Source organism: Bidens hawaiensis, unplaced genomic scaffold (assembly GCF_021521415.1).
Source record: "Bidens hawaiensis isolate Kalapana, Puna unplaced genomic scaffold, B.hawaiensis_p1.1 tig00011632_1, whole genome shotgun sequence".
In the NCBI taxonomy this organism is placed as follows: Eukaryota; Viridiplantae; Streptophyta; class Magnoliopsida; order Asterales; family Asteraceae; genus Bidens; species Bidens hawaiensis.
The window spans coordinates 564017-585098 of NW_027491910.1; the positions used below are offsets into that span (position 1 = coordinate 564017).

A 21082-nucleotide genomic window follows, 5' to 3' on the forward strand; every position below is an offset into this window, starting at 1 on the left:
TTATGCCTTCGACGATGCTTTTATTTGCTCTTTCCACCTCACCATTTCCTTGCGGGTGTGCCACTGAGGTAAAGATGTGGGTGATTTGAAGTTCTTTTAGCCACTGTTGTAGCTTTTTGTCAGCAAAGTTGGTGCCGTTATCGCTCACCAAATTCTGTGGAAGTCCAAAACGACAAATTATAAATTCCCAAATAAATTTTTTGATATGCTTTGCGGTTGTTTGGGCTAAAGGTTTTGCTTCTATCCACTTGGTGAAGTAGTCGATGGCTACCACTAGGAACTGAACATTTCCTGCTGCTGTAGGAAATGGGCCTGTCACATCGATGGCCCACTTCTGAAATGGCCACGAAGAAGTGACTGGAACCAGTTCGTTTTTCGGGCGATGCGTGTTAGGTGCGTAAAGCTGGCAAGACCTGCATTTTCTGATGTATGCCAGTGCATCCGTATGCATCCCCGGCCAAAAGTATCCCGCGTTGTTTAGCTTGGCTACAACAGCGCGGGGACCTGCGTGTACCCCACAGATGCCTTCGTGTACTTCCCTTAGGAGGTAGTTGGCATCTTGGTTGTCCACGCATCTCAAGAGTGGGCCAAGAAAGTTACGTCTGTAAAGGATGTCATTGACGAGTTGATAATTCAGTGCTTTACAGCGTAGTTTTCTTGCCTGTGTTTTTGACTCTGGTAGTATTCCTGCTGCAAGGTAATTTATTATTGGTGTCATCCACGTTTCTGTACTGGTTTGGATGACACAAATTTCCTTGTGCGGGACTGATGGCGCTTCGAGGAGTTCAATGCGGATGTCCTTTCCCAGGTGGGTGAAGGCTAGTGATGCAAGCTTGCTTAACGCATCCGCAGATTTGTTTTCGCTGCGCTTGACATGTATGACTTTACAATCACTAAAATCACGCATAAGGGTTTTTGCCTGGGCGAGGTACAGGGCCATGGTGTCGTTCACAGCCGTGTATGTTCCATTTATTTGGTTGGCCACCAGCATGGAATCCACGTGGGCTTCCAAGTTTTTCACTCCCATCTTACGCGCAATTCTCAAACCGGCCAAGAATGCTTCATATTCTGCTTCGTTATTCGTACTTGGAAAGTCCAGCCGAATAGCGTAAGTATATTCTTGGCCCGCTGGGTTGGTTAATTTTAACCCTGCGCCTGAACCCTCGTTACTGGCTGCTCCATCAGTATAGAGTCGCCAGACATCATTGACGTCCTGTGCTGGGGAGGGTTGAGCCTCCTCCTGGCACTCTTTCTCCAGCGAAGCGGGGACTTCTGCAATAAAATCAGCCAGGGCCTGGCCTTTTATGGCTGGTCTTGGCTTGTACTTAATTGCATATTCTCCTAATTCAATTGCCCATTTGGCTAGACGTCCCGATAATTCGGGTTTGCCTAGAACGTTTGAGAGTTTGAAGTTGGTGAGAATGGTGATTGGGTGGCCCTGGAAATATCGTCTTAACCTGCGTGAAGCATGTATAAGTGCTAAGACTAATTTTTCGAGGGTAGAGTACCGGGTTTCTACGTCTGTTAGTACACGGCTAACATAATAGATTGGCATCTGGATGCCCTTTCGTTCTACTAGCAGGACTGCCCCGGTTGCTCTATCTGTTGCGGAAAGGTATAGGATTAACTCCTCTCCCGCTTGTGGTGCTGTAAGTGTTGGGAGTTCGATCAGGCGTGACCGAATCTCCTGAAAAGCTGCTTCCGCTTCTGGTGTCCAGCGGAAGTGCGTTTTCTTCAAGCAGTTTCTCAATGTTGACACGAAAGGAAACGACTTATCTGCATGGTTTGCCAAGAAGCGATTAAGTGCGACTAGTCGTCCATTCAGTGTCTGAGCCTGTTTGATGGTGGTAGGTGATTCCATTTTAACAATGGCTTCGACCTTTTCAGGGTTCGCTCTAAAGCCATCTTTAGTAACAATGACTCCCAAGAACTTCCCTTATTCCATCCCAAATGAACACTTGCTCGGGTTGAGCTTCATGTTTATCTTTCGGAGCGTGTTGAAAGTTTCTTCAATGTCTTTCAACATCGCCTCAGGCTCGAGGCTTTTGATGACCAAATCATCCATATAGACTTCCAAGTTTCTCCCGATTTGGGCATGAAACTCTTTGTCCATTAGTCGTTGGTACGTGGACCCTGCATTCTTAAGTCCGAATGGCATCATTTTATAACAAAATGTACCATCGGGCGTCCGAAATGCGGTTTTGTCCTGGTCATCAATGGCCATGTGGATTTGGTGGTACCCCTTATACGCATCCAAGAAGCATTTAAGGCGTAATGGTGCCAACGAATCCACTTTGAGATCAATTTCTGGTAACGGATAACAATCTTTGGGGCATGCTTTGTTCAAATCTTTGAAATCTATGCACATGCGCCATTGTTTGTCATTCTTCGGTACCATTACGGGATTTGCAACCCATGTTTGATATCTACTAACGCGTACGATGCCTGCGTCAAGGAGTTCCTTGACTTGGGTTCTACACGCGTTAGTTTGTTCAGGCCCCATTACTCTGCGCTTTTGTACGATTGGCGTAACAGCCGGATCGCATTTGAGCTTATGCTCCGCCCTACTTCGGGGTACACCAGTCATGTCAGCTGGTGCCCACGCAAAGATGTCAGCGTTTTTCTGCAGTAAGCGTTTGAGTAAGGTGCGGGTGGGATCAACGATTGTTGGTCCAATGGTAACGGCCTGGTCGGGGTATTTGCCATTGAAGGCCCATTTTTCTGGTTCAGTGATGGTTGGTTTAGCCTTTTTCGGTTTGGGTTTAGATGAAACAGATGCAATGCATACCTGGGGAATGCCAGAGATCATTGCTACACCCTCAGCTGTTGGCCATCCCATCATGCCATGGACTGAAGATACCACGGCGTTGAATCTTGCCATCCCGTCTCTTCCGAATAGGATGTCGTACGTATGATGTGGCTTTTTCATTACGACAAAATCCACGTCTTCTGTGCGTGAATGATTCCCATCAGTAAGAGTAACGGGGAAAGATAGGATACCCAGGGGTGTTTCTGTACTTCCGTCAAACCCTTCCATTGAAGCGTAGACCGTTTCCAAGCGTTCTTTGTCTTCATCATCCAGCTTATCAAAGAACTGTCTGTACATCACTGTCGACGAAGCGCCGTTGTCAGCAAGAGTGCGTGAAGTGATGTAGTGCCCCAACTGGCTTCTGATGACGATGGGGCCTTCTTTGCTGGGGCCTCCTGGCACTCGCGGGAAGCGCACCTCAGCTTCCTTCCACGCGCATGGTTCTGCAGCCCGTCTTTTTCTTCCTCTGACCTTGCCATGAACCATGTTGATGCTGATATCGACGGGCTTTCGTCCGTTACCTCTGTACCGGTTGTCATTCCTTCCTCCCTTCCTGATCGATGCCACAAGATGTGCAAGCCTTCCGTCCTTGACAAATGTCTCAATAATATCCTTCAAGGATGTGCACTCTTCAGTACCATGACCCTTTGTCCCGTGGAAATCACAGGATTTGCTTTGATCCGCATTAGGTTTCTGCCGGATCAATGGGGCTTTAGGCCATGGCAATTTTTCCGTGGCAAATATCTCCGTGACGCTCTTCGTGAGTGGCGTCCACCGGTGTTTTCGGTTTGAAGGGTGTGTGTTGTCCCTTCCGCCAACAAGAGGGCGAGAGCTGGATGAGGTGTCAAAGTTTACCCTTGACTGCCAAATACCTAGCCTCCTCTTTTTGTTCTGCCGGGCGATCCGGACATTGTTCTCTCTGGTCCTCTGCGTGTAGAGGTGTGTACTCTGGGGAAGATCTCTTCCCAGTTGCTTTTCCGTCTCGGCAAAGCGCTTTGCCGCCGTCATGATGGCATCCCAAGTTGATGGCATGCCATCCTTACCCGTCAATGTGCGGATAAGTTCTGGGTATTCGGCGCCTTGGATGAAGGCGGCGCGAACCAGATCTTCACTTATGTTGCCGAGACTAAGCTTTTTGGAGTTGAAGCGAGTGATGAAGTCTAGTAGAGATTCATCCTCCTCTCTCGATCGTCCACTGCTCTTCAGTGTACTTCCTCTGTTGGCTGAAATGCTGGCTGAACTTGTTCTGAAAGTCCGCCCAGTCATATATGTGGTGGATCGGTAAACGATCGAACCATGCCCTGGCCGTTCCGACCAGAGTCATCTGGAACATGTAGCACCACGTGGGTTCCGTCCAGTTGCTGACGGTAGCCCCCGCAATGAACCTGTTCAAATGGTCGTCTGGGTCGGATAGACCATCGTAAGTGCCAATGTTGGACATTTGTTTGGCACTTCTCGGGGCGATTGCTTCCGCAATGTCCCTTGCGAACTTTGACTTCCCTGCATTTGTAGCAGTTGGTCTAAAGGTTTTGGAAAAGTCACGCGGGTTTCTCTCCACGATTGGTTTAAAGGCTTCCCCAAAATTCCTTTTTGGTTGGACGTCCGTTTCCTTACGCTTTCCTTTCGCCTTATGGCGAGGGTTCGCGTCGGTGTCGGATTCCAACTCGTCGTCTGAGTACTCGCAGTCACTGCTCATATTGAGGTGTTGGCGAGTACTGGCGAATTCGTCAGCCTGTTGAAATGAACGCAAGCGTTCGTCCAATTCGGCTTGGAATTCTCTTTGCCGTGCTTCGGCCCACGCCTTCACTTGATCTAGTGTTTGGCGAGGAACCTTCGTTCGTTTTTCCAGTTGGGTATCGGAGAACCCCAATGGAATATTTACTCCACTTGCCCCGGCTTGGGTAGTCGGGGTAGTGTTCGTAAGGACTGTATAACCGCCGGTGTTCCCCCCAGTTGCTGGGGTTGTTACCGGGGTTTCTTGGTCGGTTACTGGCCTTTGAACCGGAGTAACGTTAACCATTTCTTCAGAAATTGTGAAAAAACTAAAATAGTTCTAGCTTTTATACACGGATGGCGCCAATGAAGAAACACTAAGTGACCCTGCACAGATTATAGATAATCTGGGGGTTAAGTAATGTTTCCCACGGATGAGGTCTAGCTGAGAAGGCTGTTCTTCAGGAGACCTGCAAAACAAACACCGTAAGCTCGTCACTGAGAAGGGGGGGGGGTTCCTCCTTGTGACCACCCTCCGGCGTGAGAATCAGACTAGGTTGCTCTGAATATAAGTGTATATTAAGAGATTGCTAGATAACTGGATAGCAGATGATCTTACCATTCCAAGATGTTGGAGTATTTATAGCCGAAGGTAGGTTTCCTAGAAGGTACAGCCGGCTGAATAGTATTCCTGTTCTACCAACAGTGGACTATACACAGGCCATACTGGTTGGTGGATAGATTACGGCCAACAGTAACTATGTCGGCTGCACTATTCCTCCAACTGTAGATTATGCACGTCCTACCTACTGTGGATTATACGCAGGCCATGCTGGTTGGTGAATAGGTTACGGCCAACAGTAACACTATTTCACCAACTGTAGGCTGCGCACGCCCTACAGTAAGGGTTGGTGAGTAGGCAGCGGCTAATAGTGACAAACAGTACTAGAGGGTGCTCCTCCTCGCACTGTTGTCGGTGAGCTGTCACCCTGTGATTGGCTCATGGGTTGTTCTGGTCAGATCGTCTGTCCTATCCATACCTTGGTAGGTATAGTACAGAAGATCTTTCAGAATCGTACAGACTGGCTCATTTAGGCGGGATTGTTCCCGCCTTGCTCATTCCTTCATATGACTACTGAAGTATCTATTGTCTTGTGCGTGTAGCCCTGCTGTCCGCGGGTAGCCTTCCCTGATGGCTTGTATCCGCAACTGCGGGAACAGGCGGGGTACTTCACCATTGGGAGGCTTTCCCTGCGTGTACAGCTTGCGTACTGCGCGTAAGGTTCTATGAGCATGGTGGGTCCTGCGGGAGCAGATGGTCTTTGCGCAGACGTCCCTGTTTAAGGTGAGTCTTGCGGGACCAACTGGGTTCTGCTGGGACCTACCTCTTCAACAAAGGTGTCATAGTTACCTTATGCTAGAGCAGAATTATACGATCACAAAACACTTACATCGGCTATTCAGAATGGCGTTGATCGGATGTCTCATGAATAGAGAGCAACGAGCAAACTCGTGCTGATAACGTGTTGTGAAACAACGACCTATTAACATTATCGGAAATGCATATAATCATAGAATAGATAGAAAATGAGAAGTAGAAGTGGAGGATAGTTCTTATTCATGAGAAGTGTATCTAATACAATAACAAGAGTCACTATTTATAGGGCTATAGCATTATTACAACCATTATGAAGAGTATAAGTTATGAATGTGAAGAGTCACTACTTTATGGTGTATTTATAACAGCTTGCACTTTGGTTCTTTCATCACCTAATAATTAATTGTTTTTCTAATGATCAAATTAATAATAGTAAAAATTGATATATACTAATAAAAAGTTCACGATAAGTTGAACAAAAGGATCAAACATGCCCTGCTATTGAACCTTGCAGCTTTGCTTGGTCGTAGCCCTGCATTGATGTTCCAACTGCTTCGAATTATTAGCAATTACTTCGTAAGTTATTTTCTCAATCTCAGGTGGATCTAGTATCTGTTAAACAGAACCACCAAATGTTGTCATGAAGCTTAAGAACAACTAATTCTAGATATAACAAAAAAGAAAATAATAATAACATAAAAATTCAATGTTTAAAGAATTTTAGTAACAGCATGATGACAACAAAAGGTAGACCGTAGACACACACAACTCTTTCCCTATAATCTGCAAGTTCTTACTACTTCCTCATTGTAACTGTTTTCTTACAATAACAAAAAATAAAAAAGAATCAAGAAAAAATGCGCCAAGCTTCAACAATCACCAGCATAACTTATGCACATTTTAAAATTTAATAATAAGCGATTAACAATCAGATAACCTGAAAGTTTAACTCCAGTACAACCTACATCAACAAATAAGATATAAAAAAGTCCATCGTGTTCGCGGGGTTGGCAGGTTCAACCCGACAAGAACCCAAAAACTTGACCCGAAGCCGTGTTAGACATGTTAACCCAACATTAATCACATATTCGTGGGTTGACTCGAACACGGCCCGTTTGACCCAAAAGTTTATTATATCTTTGATGGTCCATCCCAAATTTCGAATAATTTTTTCTCAATTATACCTATCAGACGAACAACAATAATAATAAAACATAAATATATGTTCTACTGGTGATGGATTTATTTGTTTAAGTTTGTTCATTAACGTTCCTTCAACTTTATTTGTTTATGTTTGTTCGTTTATGTACATATATATTCATTAAAAGAAATTGGCCCATTACAACTTAATATAGTTAACTTTGTAAGCCCAACACATTTTCCGTGACATTACTTTTAACCGGTTTAGTTATATTCATTTATCTATGCTCAGATATGTTCATTCGTTTACGTTCATAAACTGTTTGTTTATATTGTTAATGAATAAACATTATCAAAAAGAATGTTTGTTTAATTGTTCGTGTTCGGTCATTTATTCCATTAAGATAAATGAACAAACACAAACACGCAATATAGAGCATTTCATTACCAGTCTAATAGTTTGATGTGATCTAGAGCTTGTTTCGTTAGTGATGTCTCTCCAAGTTTAAAGATGCAATTATAATTAAAACTAAACTAAAGGGAGTAAGCAAACTCACCAGGTTGAGCTTTAAACGCAGCAAATAATATTCTCTTGACAATGCAAGAACAAAAATAACATACTTTTTAAACATATGTAATTAATACTTTATAAACTCATCTACATCAAGATATCATCAATGAAAACAATCACGAACTGTATGGTTTACAAACACGATTCATAAGGTCCATGAAAACCGCGGGAGCATTAGTTAACCCAAAAGGCATAACTCGGAACACAAAGTGGCCATAATCAATACAAAAGGCGTTCTTGGGTATGTCATCTTCGTGGACACGGAGCTGGTGATAACCCAAACAGAGATCAATCTTGGAGAAACACGCGGCTCCTTAGAGTTGATCGAAAAGATAATCGATATGAAAAAGGGGATAACGGTTCTTGATAGTAAGCTTATTAAGCTCACGATAGTCGATACACATACGAAGAGTAGCTTCCTTCTTCTTGACAAAAAAGACGGGTGCACCCCATGGAGAAGAACTCGGGGAAATGAAGCCCTTGTCCGTGAGTTCTTGGATTTGGTAGGGGAGTTCTTGAATTTCAGAAGGTGCAAGACCGTAAGGTGCTTTGGCTACGGGGTTTGCTCCGGGTAAGAGGTCAACACGGAACTCCACTTGACGTACGAGAGGGAGTCCGGAAACGTCATCGAGAAAGACTTCGGGGAAGTCGTTAACAATCAGGATACCGGAAAGTTGCTTTTCTTCGTGGGTTTTTGTGGTGACACGGGCTAGAAAGCGACATACTTCTTGCGTAAGTAGCGTTGGGCTTCGAGGCACGACATGAGGTTTAGCTTTGAGAAGGGTCTTTCTCTAGGAACGTTAGAACTGCACCCCCATCGACAGGGATATGAATGAGTTGCTCGAAACATAGAATTTCGGCATGGTAGAGAGAGAGCCAATCCATACCAACGATGCCGTCGAAGCTAGACATTTGCATAGGGATAAGCTCAATAGAGAACTTTTGCCCGTTAAGAGTAAGCGTGTAATTACGAATAACGAAGAAAATAATGACCGAACTACCGTTAGCTATCTCTACCGTGAAAGGCTTAGATAATTTACTACGGGGCGCATCAAGTATGTATTCAAAATCAAAGGAAATAATATCGAAGCATGATGCTTATTAACTAGAAACGTATCGTTCACCACATCATTCGAGTTTCAAGCTTGATGAACATTGATGGTGAAAGCTCGCCCTTGAGTTCCTTGAGGTGCTTGGGTTTGAGAAGTTAAAGCTTGAGAGGTTGAAGCTTGAAAGGCTTGCATAACCATGGGTTGGGGTTGAGGAGTTTGAGGAGCCATGAGTTGGGGTACTTGGGGTTGATAAGCTTGGACTTGATATGCTTGCGAGGTGTAGTAAGGTAGTGGTGCAGCATAGGCTTGGTGGGCTTGAGCGAGTCAAGGACACGCGTTGCGGAGGTGATTTGGATCACCGCAATTGTAGCTATTCTTAATGGGAGTGATGATTGGAGCACGGGGTATGGCTCGGTTGGTTTGGTTTGATGGTGCGAACCGCGATGGAGCGACTTGCACAAGAGGTGTTTCTCGACAATATTGGGTGAGGTGGCCGAACTAATGGCAATTGGTGCACACCGGACAAGTTGATTGGGCCGGATTGTGACGTTGGCAAGTGTTGCAATACGGGTGTGGGCCGTTGTAGGGCTTCTTGCTTGGAGGGGCTTGTTAGGCTTACGGTTAGGTTAAGACATAGTTTTGGAAGTAGGGCTTTCTCTTGCTATTGCGGTAATAGGAAGATTTGTTATGGTTGTTGTGCTTGAAGGATTCGGGCTTGGATTCTTTAGTGGGTTCGAGTTTGGGCTTATGATTGGGAACTTTTTGGATCCTTTCCACGTCAAGGTCCCGCCCTTAACGTGGTTTTCGGTGAGGGTACCGGCTAGGGTGATGGCATCATGAAGGATTCTTGGGTCACGACTCAGGACGGAATCTTGGATTTGCATATGCAAACCCGAGAAGTACTTATCAATGGCACGCTCCAGAAGAGTGACCATACACGGGATAAGGAGGCCCAATTCAAGGAACCGATCGTTGTAAGCGGCATTATCACCACCTTCTTGCTTCAGGTTCCAAAACTCTTCTTCCAACTTCCGGAATTCATGTTTTGGGAAAAATTCTTAAGCATGAGTTGCTTGAGGTCTTTCCATGACAAGGTCATGGCAACCTCTGCCCCAAGAGAACGTTTCTCACCATTCCACCAGGTGAGAACACTCAGTTTGAAGACGCTTGAGGCTAGGTGGTCTTTTTATCTTCCAGACACGCACAATGGAGGAACACACTTTCCATTTGCTCTAACCATTGGAGGAGGGTGGCAGCACCCTCGGCCCCAACGTAATCGGGTGGGTTAGCATTCGTGAATTGTTTGAAGGAGCAAACAATTGGGTTTGGATTCACGGGAGCAGTAGCAGCATTCACGGTTTGGAGCTGAGAGAGGATTGATGGAAGGGCTTCCACAATTCCCTTCGCAATGCGGGACGACATGCTACGGCCTGTTACGACGGGGGCATAGTTAGGCACTGTTGGGGACGGAATGATGCAGATGTGGGCCCAGGGGTAGTGAAAAGTTGTGCATCATTGATCAACCGAGCGGCACCAGTTGAGCGGAAGCCTTGGAAACGTATACAGTCGATGTAAAAGAGTTTGGTGCTGCATATGTAGTGGCGGATTCCATAATAGACCGGGCAGAGCGTGGGTGGGAGACAGTTGCAGCTGCAAATGCAGGTGCAGGAGCTGTCAAGGTAGAATTGGGCTGGGGGGAGGCTTATTAGAAGCCCACATTATGATGCTAATAGAATTATGGCCTTTTATTTTGTTGATGTGAATGGACGCATTTATAGTAGAACCAGAAATGGAGGTGATAAACCAATTCTTTATAAAATCAGCAGCCATGGTAATTGAGACTTCAAAATGACTGGCTTTGTTGGGTTCGCCATCATGTGTTATTATAGCAACTATAAAGAGGATAGTTTTCATGTCACACCCTAGATATCTACATGGTGGGACCACAGAATTTACCGCTTTATGGATCTTATAATAACTCACAGGGACCCATGCCCCAATAGCTTGAGCAACAACATATATAACTACTAACACGATGGATGCATACATCCACATTCTTCTAGCTGAAGAGTACATGAAATTGATAGCTAGCAAGCCCAAATGAATCATCAAGCAGCAATCCAATGACCTCTAGAAATATATTAGCCAGATCTAAAATCAAAACCGAAAAACCCTAGCTACCATCGGTGACAAATTAATCAGTATCGATGATCAATCATTATATCATTCTAATTCAGATCTAATACATAAATGATTCCGGCAAACCCTAGCTACCTCCTGTGAAAAATTAATTAGTATCGATAATCAATCATTATCTCATTCTAATTCAGGTCTAATAAATAAACGATTTCGGCAAACCGTAGTCACCGCCGGTGACAGATTAGTTAGTATCGATAATCAATCATTATCTCATTCTAAACCAAATCTAATAAATAAATGATTTCGACAAACCTTAGCTACCGCCGGTGACAAATTAATCAGTATCGATAATCAATCATTATATCATTTTAATCCAGATCTAATAAATAAACGATTCTGGCAAACCCTAGCTACCATCGATGACGAACAAGTGACAAACTAATCATGGAGCGTTAGTCTTTCTTCCAATAATGGCGACACATGGAGTGTTACTGTTTTCTATTGTTTTTGCAGACAAACATCGCCCATGAGTAGACATGTACGTCTTCCCAAACAACTTTTCACCCAAACCTCTCACTAAAGGTGTATCTTTGTTAGGTTTCCTATATAGCTTAAGCAGATAGAGGAAGAGGAAGACTCCATCGCAAAATCTTGTATAAACCAGTAAGAGGAAAAGTACTTGTATACTTTAATATTCTTAAAAGAAGTAATAGTCATTAACCCGCAGATCCTGACACCACATCTCTACCAAGACCTACACACATCATCACTAGATGCCAAATAAAAGATGGCGTTTGAACCTTTTTTTGTATATACTTTTTCGAAAATAACTCCTTTCAACACGCAGGACCCGTTTCACTGGAACCAAGTTGATATTAAAAAACATGATCGTTTTGACTAGATTCAATTTGTAACATCTCAGATTCGTGTTTGTATTCGTTTGTATTTAACCCAATTCAGGAACGTATTTTGGATCCTTATTATTAATAAAATCAAATAATTATAAGTATTTAGATTGGTATTTTCATTTTATATCCTTTAGGTTTTCAAAGTTGTCCATTCTTTGTTTAAACTTTAAAATAATCAAGAATTAAACATTTTAGAAAGTACAAGGACCTAACTTGCCAAAAAAACAAACTTTTCCCATTTTGGACCCGAGGCGCCATGCGCTGGCAACACCACTTTGTGGCTGCACGCCACCTCCACTCCTATGTGCATATTTCTTTTGTTATTTGTTTCCTAGTTCGTTTTTTGTACGAAATCGATTATTTTTTTAACCATATCATGTGTTTTAAACCCCAAGAAATCTAACACAGACTAAAAACTTGTCCACATACATTACCCCTTCCTCAAAATTGATTTATTGCTGCATATTATATTGATTTTGTCATTGAAAGCTTATTCGGTTTCCTAAACGAGTAAACTAACTAAATATGGTTTGTTTTTGTGTATTCTATATAAACAAGACTTATTTCTTCTGCCACAAACTTTCCTAAACCCTATTTATACATGCTCAGCCGTCACCTACCTCTGCCATACATATTCCTCTTCGGTTTTGCCATTATACTCGAATAATCAAGCTTTGGAGGTTGACTTTGCTATTAGAACGATCTTTGACTCCACTTTACGGTTGAATCATTCACTTTCCAGGTAAGTTGTGAACTGTAATATCATTCATATATATTCCCTAGTCAATAACCTTCAATCAATTTCGGAGGTTGAAGGGTGTTGACTGGTCAATTCGTTTAAACCACTTTAAAGGGCAATATAGTCAACAAGTTTAACTACTCGTTTTCTCATACTTCTGGTCAGAAGCGACGTTCGGCCCAGAAGAATTTATTTTCGTAATGATATTTTAAGGGACTGAACAAAACCCGACTTCCGACTCACTGTTCGGATTCTGGTTAGTACCAGCTCGCTTAAACATTTAATCTATCATAACCGGAGTTCTAGACGTCCGTTTGGAATGATTCAAGTGGCAACGAGTCCGGTTTTACTCATATTTTCTAATCTCAAGTTTCAGGTTCCGTTAGTTTATTTCATTCGATGCATTAGAAGATGATTCATTTAATTCTTAACTCATTTATCATTATTATTATTCACTTGCCTTCGATTTAAGGTGAGTTTGGTCATTCCCCTTTATTTTACTATTTTTAAACGTTTTGGGACATATACGTACCTGTTATCTATTCATAATTTCTATCATATATATACACACAAACTCGCAAACATAATTATTGTGTGTATATCAATTAAATGCTATTTGTTAGTTGCTTATGTGTTTACATTCTATCATGTTTCAGAGAGGTTCATTTGAAGTCTAGCATGTCAGTATGATCATACGCCGTCTTAGTAACCTGAGCCCGGTTCGCTTGACAATGGTAAACCGACAATCACAGTCAATCATTGTAGCCAATACCCATTTCGCAATGCAACGGTTAAATGGCACACTATCATGTCTATGGTTTATTTATGGTTTGATTGATTATTACTCACATATGTTTGTTTGTGCATTTAACATTTATCATATATTATATATATACTATTATTATTTATGAAAATTGGTGATCATCTCACTCAACATGTGTTGTTGACAAACTCTATTCCATTTGCTACGCATATGCAGGTTATCGCGTGACTTGAAGTTTGACGTGAAAGATATCTAGAAAAGACCATAGAAAACTTAGTGAAGACAATCTTATTTAAATCTTGATTGGATTATTTGTTTTACATTATTTGTTTGTGTTATGAATATTTGTGCCCTGTAATTTGAAATAATTAATTTAATAGATATTATCATTTTATTTATGATAGTTCCTTTGAGCTGTGAACAATCAGCTCACGCCCCAGCATTTCCGCCTTAGGTTGGAGTGTGACAAAATTATGATTGAAATATGTATTGACTCATCACCTAACTGGATCGTTTGTCATGCTTATGTATGACATGATACACAAAACAAGATTCAAGAAACATATCCTTAAAAATGTTATAATCATCTCATAAATATTTATGATAACAAGATATACAACCAAAATTTTGACAATGGGAGAGAGCCTTCAAGTTTTGAATTTGAGGGTTTTCAAAATTTCTAGACCCATAAATAAGTAACCATAGTATATGTGCGATTAGCACACTCGCAAACAACTTTGGTCAACATTTTGTAAATCTCTCACAAAGAGTGCAAGATAGTGCATGCATTAAAAGAATATGAGGGCTTGAACGACTATTCCAATATATGCATAGGAATTAAAGAATGTTATGATCAAACCCTAAATCAAGATCTATATTATGAAGAAGGACATGTAAACAAATGTATCAAAATATCACACTATAAATCACATACATAATGAGTGAGAGAGAAAAGAAATGTGAAGTTTTTAACCAACAAAGCCTTGAACTGAAAGTGATAGATTTATAACAAAGCTAGTTTTTTTAAACATGATTATGCATGTAAACAAAATTCGTTAACAATTTTGTGAACCGACTCAAATCAAGTATGCACCTGCATGGGCTTGAATGTTAGGCCCTAAATCAGACTCTTCTCTAAAGTTATGTAAAATTATTTAGCAAAATAATGTACAAAAATCACATACACGGTAATATGGAGGGAACCTTAGATTAGGAAGACTTTAGCAATGAAATATTCAGTGAATTGTTTGAACTGAGAAGTGATAGGTCTTATGTGCTATTTTAACAAAGCCTAAATCACAAAAGAGAGAGAGAGAAAGGGAAACATTAATAAAATAAAGAAAAAAACTATAGAAATTGAAATCAAATATACAATGGGAATTGTGTACATTCAAAAAAGCTAAATACACTCGTTTAAAGCAAAGTACTATCGTAAAATGTAAAGTACTCCTATAAAAGAAACCAAATACCCTTGTAAAAAGCTAACTACTTTTGTAAAAAGCAAAGTACTCCTCTCTCTAGTCTCCATCCATCTCTCTCACACACACACACAACCACCTCATCTCTTTTATTGAAAAACCTTCACAAAATTTTGCCAACACCTCCCCATTTCTCTATATTACTTTAATCTAGTGTTGGCCATTGATTTTTATATTAAGGTAGAAGGGACAGCACATAAAGAACCTAAAAGTACCCAAAACATAAACTAATCACAATATGTCATTTCATTTTTCTCCAAAAAATAAAAACAAAAGCACTTCAATCGCTTGTGATGGTGTTCCCAAATGATAATCCAACCCGATTGTCCATACTTACGGGGACTTTGGGATTGCTTATTTTCACCAACTTATAACTTATTATCTTTTTAAAAGTAATACAGTGTTTAGATTGCTTATATTGTGAGAGGAAAAGTTTCATAAGTTATAATGTTATAACTTATTAACTTAATTAAAAGTTATAATGAGGTAAAATAAGGAATCCCAAACACCCCCTTAATCTACCAACGTTCACATGATCAGGTTCACGAACCTAAATTGAAGTTGAACTTGAATGGGGTGTGACAGTGTTCCCGATTGAACTCGTTGAACATGAATGAGTTTACAGATACGTTCCTTACACCCTTATAAGAAATGAACAATTTAAGTGAAAAGTAACTTAACGCGTGATCTTTTGGTTAATAACAAACTTTAAGAAAACTAACTATAAACTAATTAAACACTTGAAAAAAAAAACTTGTTTCCTTAATCTTTCCAACACAAGTATTATGTGTCTTCTTATATGAATTTTACGTATTTTGAAGTGTCAAACAAATAACACAATAGTCATATATTCTAACGATCTATTAGTAACTAAAAATGTCAAAAACAAATAGTGAATCACACCACTAATAATGTTTCATGTGATGTATCATAAATATATTGTTTATAGTAAATAAAATGCTTTAGAGCATTACATCTCGTTTAATTTAATGTTTCTTTTAATGATGAAAAGTTTTGTTGAGTGGTAAACAATTAAGGGTTAAGTAAATTAAATTAAATGAATTTAGATCATTCATATCTTATTTACGTCTCCAAGCTTATAATTTAGGGAAAATTCTGAAAATAGTCTAAAGTTAGAGAGAGAAATTGAAAATAGTCCATAAGTTTTGCATATTCCACAAATAGTCCATGAATCCTATCGGACCCGATAGATTTCAGAAAAATCCGATGGGTTTCTCGGTCCAGTTAAAACGTGCCAAGTGTCCCACTCCCACCTACCCCCGCTGCATTTCCCCTCTAAATTAACGTTCCAGATGGTCTTCAGAACAAAACAATCTTCCTCGAAAACCATCGCCCCAGTTTACTTCCCTTCTGCTTTCATCTCCTACGATTGTTTTCAAATTAATCGGTTTTCGTGTTTCTTTGAAATACATCCTAGGAGATGTATTTCAGGCGTGTTTCGTATCCGTCGATGAGTTTCATAAGAACATCCCACAAGGTCCGATTATTTATGTTGTTTATCTTCTATTTCAAGTCATTAGGTCAAGGTTTGATTATCTTTTTCTGGTTGTATTGATTTTCAGTAGAACCATGAAGTTTAACAGAGGTGATTCGATTGAAGTCGTTGATATGGGCCGTGGGTTCTTGGGTTCATTTTACGACGGAACCATAATCTCCTGTGTGGGGAAGGCGTACATCGTTGTTTTCCGTACCCTTGTTGAAGCCGATAATTCTGGGTTCTTAAGGGAGTTTGTCAAGGCTGATAAAATAAGGCCAAAGCCTGCAGATGTTTTTGTGACCGGTTTTGATCTCGAGGAGAAAGTTGACGTTTTTGCAAACGATGGTTGGTGGGTTGGCCACATTGCAAGCAAAATTAGAGAAAGTGAGTATCTAGTTCATTTTGACAGCACCAATCAAGACATCATTTACCCGTTTGCTAATATTCGCGTTCATCAGGACTGGGATACCGCCAATGAGGTTTGGGTGTATACCTGCAGTTGAACAGTGTTGGAAGTAGTTAAAGTTTGTTCAAGTTTGGGTAGTTATTCCTGTAATGAATTATGTGTTGTTGTGGCCACACTTGTTGAAGTTCCTGTTTATGGTTGTAATCAAGTTTTTACACTAAGTTTTCAACTTAGTGTTTATGTTAGATTGATGAGTATATTTATGTTTTATATTGTATTTAGTTTTTGTGTATTTAGTGCTAACAAAATTATCTAGACATAACTCAAAATCACTGGAATAAACTAAAAATTTAACATGAAACGAAATGGAAAGTACAATGTTTATGTTTGGGGTTAATGTTTTCCATTAGTTGATTTCCATGTAATCGACAGCCTTATCGTCGTTTTCCTTAGCCTTGTTTGGATTCACTTCTGTTGTCTTTCCCACCAGATTTTCATTAATATTCAAGCCTCTAAATGCTTCCTCCCACGCTGCTTTGACGTGAAAATCGTCATCATCCCATATGGCAAAGGGATCATCTTTTGTCTCTGTGTCTTTTACTCGGGGCAAATCATTGTTTTCGTTGGCATGCATTTCATCGAAAACGTGTATGAAGGTTTCAATGTCATCAAAATTATGAAGATCAGGGAGGCGTGTTGCTGGATCTTTGAAGTTCGGTGTTGCCATATGTTTATGTTTTAGTATTTTAGTGGGTTAATGGCTAAAGGATGGGGTTTTATTTATAATAAGGGGTTGTCTTCGATAATTTACTAATTTAGCATATGTTTAGTCTGGGCCGATAATTTTAGGGCCTAATTTGTATACCCCATTAAAAGGATGGCCCAAATTCTCTACTCCGTGTTATATTGGCCCAAAAAGTGTTGCCGTGAGTTAGGGATGGCAACGGGGCGGTTTCGGGGCGGGGAATGCCAATCCCATACCCGCCCCGGTTTATAAAACCCATTACCAAAACCGTCTAAAAACCCGCGGGGACTAAACGGGGAATCCCCATCGGGGATTCGGGGAAAACCGCGGGTATTCGGGGAACCCGTCTAGCATAAATGGTTTTTAAACGGGCTAAATTCCCCGTGGGGATCCCCATTTAACCGTCGGGTTCACCGTTTAAAACCCGATTGTAAGAAAATGATACAAAATTACAATACAATATTAATACACAAAAAGTTCAATATCCAAACACATTACACATACAAAAGACATTATTAATACATAAAAATGTTTATTTCTCCCATCACAACGGAAATTAACTTCATGATTGATCCTTCTTACACGTCCATACCGCACCCATTCAACCATTCAAACACTTGTCACGCCGGAATCCGGATTGCTATGATAATCAAACATTAACATATTAATTGGAAACTATATAAGAATCAATGTTAAACCATATTAAAATGTAAACGATAAACCATATATATATGTATTACCTCAATACCATCGTCACAATCATATTCAATAGTTTGGCAATATGCCTCGGATTCTTCTGAACAAGTTGCTATATTCATATCACAAAAGTCAAAAGTTTATATAGTAGCTAAGTTAAAAATAAAAAATAAAATGTTTGTTTACCTTTGATTTCATTCAACAACCAACTTTGGGCGCACATTAACGCTTCCAATGTTTTTGGATGAAGACGGCTACGATGTGGACTTACCAATCTACCACTTACAACCGTCAATGATCTAATAGAATGAACAATGAGTTAGTGAGTGTTGACCTCAGTTAACAAATAACTATATATGTATTCAGTTCAAGAATATTGTTAACTAAATCTATCAAACAAAGTTTGAATCTATCAAAACTAAATCTATCAAAAATAGATTGAATCTATCAAACTAAATCTATCAAACAAAGTTTGAATCTATCAAAAACAGAAACTAAATATATCAAAATAGATTTTGAAACCACTACTCACTGGGCTGTGGAGATGCGCGGCGGTGGCGAGTCAGGCGAGTCCGGCGAGATGCGCGGCGGGTATACGGGAAAATGGGTTAGGCAGCCTTATTGGGAAAATAAATAATAAATAATATATTATATATAAATATAAAAATTATATTTAATTAAACGGGTTTTAAACGGGTATACGGGGCGGGTATACGGGGCGGGTACAGGCTATACCATACCCGCCCCGAACCCGATTAACTTAAACGGGGAAACCCCGAACCCGGACCCGTCCCCGATTAAGTGTCCCCGAACCCGCCCCGTTCGGGACGGGTTTCGGTTTTCCCCATCGGGTTTGGTTTTTTTTGCCATCCCTACCGTGAGTTTTAGTTGCAAAACTATCAGCGGAAAAAGTTTATTGAAAAACCCAATCGATACTCAATCCCGCCCTTTGAACACCTCGGGACCACCCCCACGGTTCCCTTCTTCCCAACCATAACCCTGTAATTTTTCTTCACTAAATCTGCAAGTGGATCTTCATAATCCGTTTTCCATTTTGGGACCCCACGGCCGTTTTCACATCTAATAGCCGACAACAAGACAAACCGTATCAACAATGAATCTTGAGCTGGAGGCTTCCAAGGTTGATGATGTTGGTAAAGAAATTCAACTGTTCCGTCAAGGCGAAAACAATGAGGACAAATCCGTTGTCGGCCTGCAGCCTAAGGAGGTAACGTGAACCCTAATTTTGGGTTGAACCTATAAAACCCTAATATGTTTTTAAATAAAAATTATAAAAATTGATTATTAAACCCTAATAATCAACTATGGTAATGCAGAAGAAGGCCCCTCAAACAAGAGTTGTTTGGAGTGATATGAAGTTGATTGATAGTGTTCTTAAGCGTTCTACCGCCCATTCGGATATTTGAAAGGCACAATGTTTCAGTCATTGGACTAATGTCAAGTCCTATAAGGCTGACAGCCCTTTAATGCATGCAATTTTACAACGGGAATCGCCTATCACATATGACCCTGAGTATGATGGTATATATTATGATATGGTTGGTTTGAATCAAGTTCGGTTTGGTCCGAAAGAGTTTGCATGCATCACCGGTTTTTCATTTGGTGAGAATCCTACACGTGGGTGTAATGGCCTTGATCAATTTTTTAAAAGGATAGGTTTTGAAGGAAAGAAAATACAGGTTGGCATCTTGAGGATCATATTAACAAGTAAAATAGAGATGGAACCACTTGATTCTGTTCGTTGCTGTTTGCTTTTAACGCTGTATTCCATATTTTTTGGCGTAGAAAGGGACAAGTATATTGACGAAGAGTATGTGAACCTGGTTGAGAGGTTGGAAGATTGGAATTCGTATCATTGGGGTGTCCCAATTTGGGGTAGGCTACATAAAAGTTTACACAATTGTTTGGCCATAAGAAATACTTCTAAAACGACCGGAGCAGCATCGTACTCCGCTATCGGTTTTCTATGGGCATTTAAGGTTAGTCTTTTGTTAGTCTTTTGCTACGTTATGTTAAATTCAAAGTTACTAGTTTTAAGTTGTTTTGTTGTCCATTAATTTGTAGATGTGGATCTTCGAAGTTTTGCCATACATATTAGTTTGTGATTATGAGTACACACCAACAATTCCGAGATGCCTCGAGTGGACCCAAGAGCATGGATTTCAAGGTGGCACCGTTTCAAAATTTCTTGCAAATTCAAAAAAGGTTATAATGTTTGACGCTAAGCATTTGTTTTATAAATAACAAGATTAAAATCAGTTGCTTATACTTAAATCAGGATTTTAATGCAACAATGGTTTTTTTCTTAAATATAAAGGTTCCATTTATGCAAAAGTGGATGACGTTTACTGAGGCCGAGATATATCATTTCAAAGACTCGTTTGAGTACATTGACAACAAGGTGCAAAACAAAATTGTTGTTCCTCGGCTTAAGCCAGTGATGAATGAAAGTGTGCATGATGAACGTAACATTGTTGGGTTCCAAACCAAGCTATGCAACAAGCCATCCCACAATTCATCAGACCACCATTCCAACAACCCATCAGACAACCAATCCCACCACCGATTTGGGTTCTTTGGGAATGAACCTATGGGTCAGCATAACAAAAACTTGTTTCAGCAAAACGAAACCGTCGGTCAGGTTAACGAAACCTTTGGTCAGGGTAACCAAACCGTCGGTCAATTTAACCAAAACTTTTGTCAGGGTAACCAAACCGCCGGTCACCCTCACCAATCTGTCGCTCAGGGTAATCAATCTCTTTATTCCAAAAACCAAACCTTGTTTCCTAGTGGCGATTATAATACGAACCAAACCGGCCGGCCGGAAAATGATGTCCTTGGTTATGAAAACGATATGCTTGTTCATAATATCCCCATTGAAGGTTTGCATTCCAACCCACAAGAGAACCAGAGGAGTAAAGACTTTGTAAGCAGCTTGCTTGAGGTGCCTCAGGTGAACATGTTCAGCGATCAGCTAGACAAGCTTATTGAAAGGCAGGAAAGTCATGGGAAACAAACTCAAGAAA

General features: G+C 40.6%; 1 protein-coding gene across 1 annotated transcript; it reads left to right on the top strand.

The window, feature by feature from the left end:
- The first annotated feature begins 16280 nt into the window (after nt 1-16280).
- On the top strand, nt 16281-16691 carry LOC143538474 (protein AGENET DOMAIN (AGD)-CONTAINING P1-like). Its single transcript, XM_077032033.1, has one exon. The coding sequence runs from the start codon at nt 16281-16283 to the stop codon at nt 16689-16691; it is 411 nt and encodes a 136-aa protein (XP_076888148.1).
- Nucleotides 16692-21082: the final 4391 nt, after the last annotated feature.